General features: G+C 32.7%; 1 protein-coding gene across 1 annotated transcript in view; it reads right to left on the minus strand.

The window, feature by feature from the left end:
* The window catches only part of STAG1 (stromal antigen 1), a 400899-nt gene that overhangs the window by 46263 nt on the left and 342180 nt on the right, over positions 1–12456 (minus strand). The window contains exon 22 of the mRNA XM_047100346.1: positions 6086–6166. Within this exon, the coding sequence (XP_046956302.1) occupies positions 6086–6166 (81 nt within the window). The remainder of the gene's footprint in view (positions 1–6085; positions 6167–12456) is intronic.

Consider the following 12456-nt stretch of genomic DNA (forward strand, 5'->3'; position numbering starts at 1 on the left):
ATTTAAACATTCTTAAAACTGCTTTAGACCTCAGATAAGCTCTGTTAAAACATACTTTTACATTATAATAACTGTTACTTAGAACAGATCTTCTCAGTCCTGGCTTACTACTTATATGAAAGGCATTATATATGTGAAGGAGTTTCAGTGTTTATAAATTAGGTGCTTTAAAGACCACTGTCCCCGTGTAAGTAGAAACAGCACCTGACTGGACAAGCTAGTAAAGCTTGAGGAAGACTTACATGGTCTTTCCCCACCAGACAGCAATCTCCAAAACTGGAGGCCCAGGAGGAATAGGGTTGCAAACAGCATGTAATTCTTAATGGAATGTTAGAATCATGGCTTGTAAGTTCTTTTCTAAGTTGAACATATTTACTTCTGATTTCAGAGATTTTTAGAATGTTATATAAAATTTTGGAGAAGTTTGGAATCTGGTATAAACAGTCATCTACTTCAGTATTCCAGACTTTTTATTTTTCCTTCAAAGAACATTCTGAGAGCTGAACAAGAAAAGGGTATTAAACAAGATCTGGATCCTTTTCCCCTAACTTTCCTAGACCAGCCATAAGGCACCTGAGATAGGACTTAATATTAATAGAAACATAACTATCAAAGAATGACTATGAAGTCTTGGAACAATCAAAAGGAAAGGCTTTAAATTAACTAGATACTTACTGAGGATGGAATTCTCATGAAATAAAAGGTAAGGGTTAAAGATTTAAGAAGAAAAGAATGAAGTAAAATGGTTATATGCTACTAAAAATTTGTTCCTAGAGAGACAACTATTACTTCCCGTTCTTGGACCCATTCCTTCCCCATACAAAGCAGTTAACTCTGCAGATGGAGAGGTATTTTATGACTCTAGGAATCTGGAGCAAGGTCCCAAGTGAGCTCTCTTATTTTTGTTATTTTAAAGGACTAGGAAGGGAAAAGAAAGAGGTGTAGAAAGCTGCCTGTAGATTTTTACACATTTTAAGACTATTTCTAGTACATTTCTAAAAATGTATGTTTGTATAAAAATAGCAAGGTTAAACATGTCTCCTCACTGAGGTTGGCCATCTTCAGGTCCCACCTTCACCCTAACTCTTCCCTTCCTCAGTCTGTTTGGAGGTAAACAAGTTGGACTCTGCAGAGGAGACTCTTCAGTGAAGAAGGTAATGGAGGAATAAATTTTGCAGCTAAATACCTCAATAATAATGTGACTTACAGTTACCTGAGGGATGCTGATTTTCTTTAACTTAAAAGATTAGGGAATAGGGCCAGGGTCCAAAAGGCAGGGATGTCTGCCCCAGGCCCTGTCTACCACTGTCTTAGGAACATGCAGGGTAAGGGAGAGAGCTACAAATTTAAGATTAGAGAGACTAGGACAGCTCCTCCCAGGAGGGAAAAAAATACTTAGGGTAAATTCTAGATCTCCAGGCCAAAAAAGGCAATAGGGACATTATATTAGCCCTAACTCTTATTTACCTGGCTCTTTAAATGTCTTTGTATATGTCCAGAAGGAGCTGAAGGAAGAAGGATGTTTTCTGTTAGAGAAGAGAAACTGAAGGCTGCTTCTACAGGACCAGCACTAGGGGGCACCGGAGCAAAGTATACTGAGCATGACCTGTGTGACTGCCAAAGAGCTTCAACTCTGGAAATTAGGGGAACAGAGGAAATACCCATTGGTGAAACCCAATGCACTTCCAGTTCAAATAAAGATCTAATCCTGTTCTTGATACAGTCTTCTCACATACTTAATTTTATAAAAGTGTTCACTGTCGTGTTGAATTTAAACTTCAAATATAACTACAATTCATAAATTTCTGAATGACCATGTTCATGACAACAGAAAAGAAAAATAAATTTTAGAAAGTACTCTCTGAAAGGCAATTTGGCAATATAAATCAAGCCTTAAAAGTATGTACCATCTTTGACCCAGCAGTTCCATTTCTAAGAATATAATACAGGATGAAACAACGTAAAACACAGAACAAACTTTTGTACCAGAATGTCCATCATGGCATTAATTTTATTTCTTAACACGCTTAAACAACCTAAATATCCAAGAGATAAGAGCGGTAAAATAAATTATGGTAGAGCTATACAATGGACTATCATGCATACATTAAATATATTATCTATAAACACTTAATAACTGAAGGAAATGTTGATTGTAGAGGAGACACAAAATTTTGGAAACTGCAAACACATTATGATTTCAATAAGACTGAAATATGTTAGAAAAAGTATTGAAGGAAAATACACCAAAATATCAACAGTGGTTATCCATAGGTGGTAAGATTCAGAAATTTTATTTATATATTTTTTACAATGAACAAGTACTCCAATAATAGAGGCCAAATTTATGAAAACCTTTCTGCTTTATATTATACACCAAACACTAATAAACAATTTATTAATCAAAAACGTAAGTTGACCTCATAACTGTATACTTAAACTGTAATCCACTGGGCATTACAAACTGAGGCATTTAAAATCACAGTCACTTCTCATTTAAATGTATCCTCTTTAGGGATACAGAATGATGAAAAGTGGCTATATAACATAACTTCAGTATCCAACTGATTAACACACATTGTTAGCTTGTGTTCAGCAAGTAGTCAACCAATGTGTCCTTAGAAAATTTGTTTAACAACAACAACGACAACAACAAAACTCTCTAGAGCTAGTTGTATTAAAATCTTAATAACGGAAGAATTTAAAAAGTGCTAACAGAAGAACCACTCGATTGAGATTCAAAAGAATTGTGCTCTAAGTTTCCGATCTTAGTCAAGTCCCAATGTTTCTAAGTATCAGGTTCCTTATCAGTACAATGGGGTTATCATAACATCCACTTTAGAATTATTAGGAAGACTTAATTAAAGCATTTAATTCAAGTGATTTACAAAATCACTTGATGTAAAACATCAACAAATATTAACAGCAATGTCCTCTTCTAGGCCTTATCTACAACAGGTTCCATCAAATCACTTCCAAACTTCCTTATAGCTTTAATATCACATTTATAAACAATAGAATAATGTTGCTACAACAAATAAGATACAGGACACATTAGGCATTTTTCTAGTATTCATCCAAGTTTAACAACTCTGTGAGTTATATATGATAAGTCAAAACGTAAGATTCGGATGGAGAATCAAGATGTTTTTGTACTAGTAGTTTTTGAAAGTTGTTGTGATAAAATTATCACTGTTAGATATCATCAATAAAAACAATCCCTCAAACAGTATCAAAAGGTATAAAGCAAAAAGTAAATTTATCTCCTTATGCCTGCCCCCCAAGAATTTCTATTTCCTAGAGCCAATCACTGTTGAGATTCTTATATATCTACCAGACATCTGCAGTTAAGGAAGTTATTAACCTTAGCAGATTGAAGAATTTTAGAGCTAGAAAAAATTGGCCCAATGTAACTTTCAATTTTATAAATAAGTAACCTGACACACGTAAGTGATTATTTTAGTTGTTATTAATATCTGGAACGCAATTCACAATAGATAAAATGCTATGACATAAATTACTGGTTTTAAAATTATCCAAGTGATTTGCCTCAAGGTTATTTACACAACAAGCTAATGATGTGGCTGGAACTACAGTTAGGAAGCTGATAACAAATGGGATAGTAATAATATATATTAAATGCATACAAAGCTTACGTTTTTAAAGTTTCAAAGATCTTAAAGTTTCAAAGATATTCTACATCATACAGCGGATTAGAAAGTTTGGCAATTCATGAACTAGTTATTACTATGCATAAAAATCAATACAACTGTTTTATAAGGAGAAATCTTAGCAATGAGAGACTTTTAAAGTTTGCCTGTGTTTTGAATATTCACGCTTTTCAACATTATCACTTAGAGAATTACTTTTAAATTATAGATATAAACAACACACAATGATTAATTACTGAATACACTTTGGTTAAAAAAAAACCCAACAACTTCAAAATGAGAAGAAATAATGTGAGAGAGACACTTAAAGTAAGGAGAATTTCATATATGATATGAATGCACACAAGACTATAAACAGAAATCAACTGAATAATAAAGCACCTAAAAGATCCTTCAGCATTCTTTCTAGCATAAAGAAAACAGTGTTGACCACAAAAGCTGCATTGCCACTGTGGCAATGACAACTACAAAATCTGTATTATGACTAATGACAAAAAAGGAAGATATCTTTTATTAGAAGAATGTGTGAGAAATTAAACAGAAAGGTAAGGAATCTCAAAATAATTCTACCGTAACAGGATTTAAAAAAACAGAAAACATTCAGAGAAGTGGGTTCAAGAATAAGTCTCACTCCAATTATGGAATATAGTTATAAAAGAACAAAACTGAAATTAAACTTAATAGAGGAATTAACTATTAATTATGCTAAATTTTTAACAAGTATATATTCCAATTAACTTAAATACAAGTATCAATATCCAGCCAAATTATAAAGAGCTCAGATAACCTAAATAATCTAAGTGGAAAAAAAACGAATGCCAAAATCAGATGGAAAAATCAAAGTAAAAATTAAGTAATTGTGTGTAATATACACACTCTTGCTATCAAATTTTAACTTACATATATTCAAGCTCCTTTAATTTTGCTATATTAAAGAACATTTCAAAGACATGAAAATGTAATACACCTTTAAATGACTTTTGTTACTAACAAAAGGTTAACTCTGATTTTTGCTTTTTAAGACTAACATTGTCAATAAAATAGAAAAATGAGGCGGCTAACCAATATATTACTGTTGTTCTAACTGAAAATAAATAAAACCCCAAGTATTTTCTAAAGGCAGAAAAATCCTCAAATTATTAACAGGAAAGAAAAGAATGCTCCATATCAAGTTGTTGGTTCTATGATGTATTATTAGCCTTCTTTACTGGTTGAATAGCACCTGTTTTATTAAGAGGAGGATATGTAAACATAATATTTTTATTTGGTTCTTTATCAAGTATTTGTTTTTACTCCTATGTTCAAGCCTTTCTCATTTCATGAGACAACTGAAATATATTTATATTTGTATCAGACAGTTCTAATATATAAATAGTATTTTTTTGGTCTGATTCTCTTCATGGTTCTGTTCATGGTTTCTCATTTTCTTTTTAGTTGAGTAGTCTTTACTATAAGCTCATTTTTCTTTAAATTTTCTTTGCCTCTTAGAGGCAAATTCCTTCAAAAAGGAATTACATTTGATTCTATTAGGTGCTTGAAGATATCACTACCACAAATAATTTAAATCAAAATCTTAATTTGCTTTGAAAATTTTTTTTTAATGGAGCACTGAAGTAGTATGAATTTAGGGTGGGAACCTATATGAAAACTTGCTCATGGCTATCAACTTTCATGAAAGACGTATTTTCTCCCATTTAATCAATGACAAATTTTAAGACAGGCTATTTTCCTTACATCCCCCCATGAATGGAGCTGGTGTGGGCTTATTTCTAATTTACCCTTGTGTGGGAAGTAGCTCTTTAGGATCCCAAGTTTATCAGGGAGATGTGCTACCCATTAGATATTCCACCTTGGAAGGGCCTTGGGATTTGTCTAGATTAGACAATATCCTCAAGGTTAACTAGGCTTTAGGCTCTGATTTGATTCTCTTAGATCCTAGTTTCATTTTAATCTCTGATTTGTATTTCCTTTATTTCGAATGGCTATGCATAGATTAAAATTTTAAAAAATTTATCTAACAATTTGTTTTTAACAAGAATGTTGTTTAGTTTGGGCCCCAAGGGGCCATAATTCAATAACTAAGAGCTACACAGTATTACCTTCAATATTTTTCTTTTAAATAGCATGCCATTTATCAGAGCTCTTGTGGTTTCCACTACAATTATTCCTTATAAGACTTTTAACTTGGTGTATCTATACAACTCTGCATCTGTTGAAGAACTGGTTATCTTCCAAAGAGGTAAAATATACTTACTCATAGGATAAAGCAAAATTGATAACAATAATTATTATATATTTTATTAAAAATTATAATTTATTATAATAACTGGTAACAATAAATTATTAAATAATGATTTAAACAAGGTTATTTTGTTTTAGTAATAACCCTTCTGCCTTCAGAAACTCTTACTTACTTTGGAAGGAGAACCATCAGTAATTTTCACCAACTGCCAAAGAATCGAGTAATGGGAACACTGCAGTGCCTGTACGACTATCTGTATCAAATAAAAAAATTCAAACAAATGAGACATAATTTATGTTTGTACAGTATTAACAATGTTTATCATAGTTTTTTTCTTATAATAAGGTTTCAAGTCCAAATTTTTGTAGAATTAATGGAATGTGTAAAATAATATTTGGTTAAAAAAAAGACAAACCAACATATCAATCTAGAGAATAAAGATATAACATGCCTTGATAAATATGGACCCAAATAACACTATGTTTTAAACAAAAATCTACTGTTATGAATAGTTTGCACAGATTTTTAAAGGGAGACTGAAGAAATAAGTTTTATCCAAATTTTATAATGATTACTTTTGTTTTAAAGCATTTTTACTATGAAATAGAACACTTATACAGAAATATACATAAAACATTTAATAACTTAATATAAAGAAAGTTATCTATGTAACCACCACCCAGATCAAGAAACAGAACATTGCCAGCAATTTCTCCCAATATTTTTCTTCCCTCTAAGGAAGGGTAATAGTCATTTTGACTTATCAGGCAGTCAGTACATTTTATCTACCTAAGTCTCCATCTCTAAATACTGAGTGTATTATGTCTAGTTGTGAATATTATATAAATGGAATCATGTAATATGTATTACTTTGATTCTGATTTCTTTCATTTTAACATTTATAGTTAGGATTCATACACATTGCTGCATATAGCTATAGTTCATTATTTCTTTATACTACATTTAGAATATCCTCCTATTTATTCATTCATTCCATTGTTGCTGAGCTTTTACAGTGCTTATAGTTTGAGGCCATCATGAATAATGCTGCTATGAACATTCTTATTCTATGTCTCCTGGTACCCATACATGCATTTGTCTAGCTAAGAGGTTCTTGAAGTTTTTAGTTCTCAGGACCTTTCTACACTCTTAAAAATTACTAAAAAATTCCTTTCAAAGAAACCTAAATTGCTTTTGTTTATGTGAATTATATAACACATTTATCATATTAGAAATTATAAGTAATGTTTCAAATACACATTAATTCATTTAAAAATTAATAGAGGTGCCTGGGTGTCCCAGTTTGTTATGTCTGACTCTTGTTACCGGCTCAGGTCATGATCTCACAGTCTGTGAGTTCAAGTCCATGTTGGGCTCTGCACTGATGGCATGCAGTCTGCTTGGCATTTGGTCTCTCCTTCCCTCTGCCCCTCCCCCACTTATGTGCTCTCTGTCTCTCTTGCTCTCACAATAAATAAGTAAACTTAAAAAAATTAAAATGAACAAATTATATAATAAAGAATACATATTTCTGAAAAAGCACTAAATTTTCTAAAATGAAAATCATTTAGTGGGAAGAATGGCACTGTTTCACAGTTTTGCAAATCTCTTTAATGTCCAGCTTAATAGAAAACAGGGTTTCAAATCTGCTTCTGCATTTTATTAAAATATGCTGTTTTGATTGAAGTATGTGAAGAAATTCCAGTGTCACAGATTGCTGGAAAAAGAATTACATTTTAGTAGTCTTTATAGATAAATATGGATATTCTTTGACATGACACCAATACTTCAATGTACATTTGTGAGATAATAAAAGCAAATAATATCTTCCTCTTATCATAAAAATAGTTTGATCTCAAAGACCTGTCCTGGAAACTAACAGGGCTCTCCAAACTACACTTTGAGGGCCACTGTTGTACGAATAGGATTGCTGGATTATATAGTGTGTGCATGTTTAACTTTATGGTAGATAGTACCAAGAGTACTATCTTAATGTAGTATTAACTTACATTTCTCTAAATACTAATGGACATAGGCACATTTTCATTTTCTATTGGCACTGAATTCTTGTTCTATGAAATATCTGCCCCTATTTTCAGAGACAAAAATAACAGAATTCAGGAAGATAAAACTGGTTAAGAATCATAACTATAGAATAATTTCATTTTGGATAGGGCTTTTACTACATTTTTGTTTGAATACATGATATATTTTTATTGCAATAAAGCATTATCTAATAATATATTCCATCATTATAGTATCTCTATTATCTTCCCCACTTGATAAACTAAAAATTATAAGAAGAGATATATGTAGATAATAAATCAAAATAGAAATCAGTAAGTAGAATGTGAAGAAAGTGGTTAAAATTTTAGCTGGTTGAACTTCAAAAATTTTAGGATCCAGATCACATAAGCAAAACATATCTCCAATACACCTATTCACCACTGAAAATAACTCATCAGAATTAGAGGGATAAGTAGTGCTGCCTTTGATGTAACATCAGTAAGATGATGTCAGGATCTTATCAAACATAGTAATAATTAAATGACTGACTCATGTCAGAAACAAGACTACTGAAACACTGTCAAGTTATGAACATTAATGCTAAAGAAATCACCTCATTATACTCAGGAAATGCTCAATATGCGTACATATACTGGTTGAGACATACTGTGATAACCTCTAATTTAGAATACAGGTACACTGGTAATGTGATTTGTGTGGAAGGAAAAGAGAATATTAAAAAAATTCTTATTTGAAACAACCTGAATTGTTAAACTACCGGAAAAGTAATATACAAATAACATTATCAGTAGGAAATTAAGATATAGAAAAAAGTAATGTTGAAGAATAGCTTAATTTTACCATTTCTCCTAATCATCACAAATATAATTTCCTTTCCTTCTACATTTCTATTGACCTATATACTAGGAAGTTATGCAAACTGTTCCAAAGTTTTGCAGAAGTATCTTAGAAATGGTTATGAGGGAAGCAGACACTTGTCCACTCCAATATCTATTTCAAATACAGCATCCCCATTTTATTTTTTCATAGGTCAGTATTCATCATGAGTTTACTTCAAAAAGGCTCTATTGCGTTATTTTAAAATAAAAAGCTCACTTTCACTGACTAGGAAGCATTCTGTCTTCTCACAGGTATAATTATATAACAATATACCTGATCCCATTTCAAAAGAAAATTTAGAATGCTTTCTTCCTGGCTTTACATCATTATCCTCCATACTAGTGATGTTATACTAACTTGTCCAGACATCATTTATTCAGCAACTTAATTTTTCTGTAGTAGAGACAGATGAAACAAGAAGGACAAACAACAAAAAACAGAAAAAGCCAAAAGAGATTGTTTTAACTGGTGAGGACCACAGTCCTTCTCCCTTTCCTTGACTCCCTGGAGAGGGTCTTCCAATAATATATCAAGTATAAGGCTGATGACAAAGAATTTCTTCCAAACCTACCCCTCTGTCCTCCTGTTTCCAAGAGCTAACACTGTTCCTGGGAGAACACAGTAATGTATACTGCACACTTCTGGGCAAAAGTAGTTAAGAAGCAGGAGTGCCTATTCTATCTTCTACTCTCCTATCTGCCAGCAGGATACCAATGACCCAGGAGACCTTGGGTCCTTGAATGACTGGGTGGTGCAGTGACACCCCACTTCCCTTAATTGCACTTTACAAGAGTGAGAATAAATTTCTATTGTGTTAAGCCACTGAGATATTGAGATTAATCTATTATAGCAGTTAGCATTACCATAATCAACATAAAATTATTTATTAGCCCTTTTCCTTAATAATTACTTTTACCTATTTAAAGGAACCACAGCTCTTTATCTTTGATTAACAGATTGAATTAATGAGAGTCAATCAACTTCTGGCTAATGATATCACATATCCTAAAGATGAACTGTAGGATTATATGTAAATAAAGAAAGATGGTGGGGAGGTGCCTGCGTGACTCAGCTAGTTAAGTGTCCAACTCTTGGTTTTTGCTCAGGTCATGATCTCATGGTTTGTGGGTTTGAGCCCCATGTCAGATTCTGTGCTGAGTGCAGAGCCTGCTTGGGATTCCCTCTTTCCTTCTCTGCCCCTTCCCTGCTTTCTCTAAGTAAATTATTTTAAAAAATAATTAAAAAATGAAGACTAAATGACAAGCTCCTAGAATGTTTATGTTTTGAAAAACTGAATTTTTATGGAAAATACAATATGACTACAGAATAATAAGAAAAATGATTATGCATACGTAATATATACATGTGTAGATATATATTAACTACATGCATAGGGCATGTTTAAAATACTGAAAATCCACATAATGACTGTGGGATAAATTGGGGTTGTTTCACTTTCTGTTTGCAAGAGACTTTAAGGGGTTGGAGGATCGATTTTTTTTAGTGGCTACATGCATGACAAGAGAGTAAATTCAACCTCATACTAGTCTGCTTTTCATATCCAATACTGGTTTTTCTATCATATTCAGAGTAGGTTAATGTGCGTGACAATATCCCCTTAAAAAAAAGTCTTTAGATGCAAATTGATAATCAACATGGCTTTACCAAGAAGAATGTAAGGCTGGCAAATAAGCACATGAAAAGATGTTTAACATCATTAGCATTAAGGAAATGTACATTAATTAAAAGCACAATGAGATACCACTACATACCTACAAGGAGGGCTAAAGTAAAAACTAATCAAGCGCTGCTAAGGATGCGGAACAAATGGGACTTTCGCGTTGCTGGAAGGAATGCAGAATGGTGCAGACACTCTGGAAAATGGTGTGGCAGTTTCTAATAAAGTCAAACACACACTCATACCCTAATACCTGCAACTATGCTCTTGGGCATTTACTTTAGAGAAGTGAAAACTTATGTTCATATAAAAAGCTGTACACATATGTTCACTTTAGTTGTGACAGCGAAAAGATGGAAACAACCCAAATGCCTTTCAACAGGTGAATGAATAAAACAAACGGCTACACAATGGAGTAGAATTGAACCAACGATTAATTAAAAAATGAACCAACTACTGATTCAAACAATTTGGATTAATCTCAAAGGCATTATGGTCAGTGAAGACATTATGCTCACTGAAAGATTTTATGTTCTAAAGGGTTACAACACTTTACGATTTCATTTATTTGGAAACCTTAAAAAGACAAATCCATAGTGATGGAAAACAGAGCAGTGGTTTGCAGGAGTTGTAGGTAGGGCAAGCATCTAATTATAAAGGGATTGAATGAAGAAAAAAGTAGATATGTGATATCCCTTGTGATGGTGATTATATAAATCTATGCACATGTTAAAATTCATAACTTTACATAAAAGAAAAAAAGGTCAGTTTTACCATATAATAATTAAAAATAATAGTCAATATGGCGAAGAGTTTGCAGTAATAATTTTCTTGAGAAAATGCTAACAAAAGCAAAAACATTAAGGCAAGTCATAGTGATAAGTAACAAATAATTCTTTAATAGAGAAGAAAGATTCCTAAGTTCTACATGTGCTTTGAGAATGAAGAATCATCCCATGCATTGTATTACCAGTGGCCGTAGTATACTATACATTAAAAAAAAAAAATCATCGTAAGGGTAAAAAACAGAGTTAAAAATACAAATAGTAAAAGATTAACTTCTGCAACTAAGAAATTAAAAGACTTCTCAAGGAATGGATTACACAGCAGGCTAATGCATATTAATCCTTGACAGTTTTGGACCCTGGAATTATGCTGTCAAGCTTTCTCATAAGTTCCAAGTAGTATTTAAAACAAGGAAGAGTGGGGCGCCTGCGTGGCTCGGTCGGTTAAGTGTCTGACTTCGGCTCAGGTCATGATCTCGCAGTCCGTGAGTTCGAGCCCCACGTCGGGCTCTGTGCTGACAGCTCAGAGCCTGGAGCCTGTTTCAGATTCTGTGTCTCTCTCTCTCTGACCCTCCCCCGTTCATGCTCTGTCTCTCTCTGTCTCAAAAATAAATAAACGTTAAAAAAAATTTTTTTAAAACAAGGAAGAGTATGAAGAAAAATGTGATATGTCAATGATAAGGTCCAGTGTGGAATATTATAATCTCTTTTAGTGAGATTTCTTCATAGTGATCTCCAAAAGAGGGTTTGGCATATAGTGAAAAGGACACTGCCCAGGCATTCACATCATACAACCTTAGGCCTACTCTTAAACAGTTTGTGTGTACTAGCCTTTTCTTCCCAAACAATGTAGGCTTTAACATCAAAAAAGATCTTGCCACTTTTCATGTCACTGATCAGCTTGAAAGATCCAATGAGCAATTTCTGCTGCTGACCTTGAAATTCTCTAGTAATACAAGCAAACAATTGTCCAAACAACATATACAACATCTCAACCATTCCTAAATCATTAAGAAACCATAACATAATACTTAGTGGAGACAGGATTTTGGTCCACATAAAATGGTGAAAGTAGGGAACATTCATAATTCCAAGAGAAGAATAGTCACTTAAAGACATATTCAAAGTAAAATGAATAATTTATGCAAATAGATTCCAAACATTTTTTTTTTA

The sequence above is a fragment of the Lynx rufus genome, unplaced genomic scaffold (assembly GCF_022079265.1).
Source record: "Lynx rufus isolate CCGP_SWC_20201006 ecotype Redwood Valley unplaced genomic scaffold, mLynRuf1.p SCAF_5, whole genome shotgun sequence".
Lineage (NCBI taxonomy): Eukaryota > Metazoa > Chordata > Mammalia > Carnivora > Felidae > Lynx > Lynx rufus.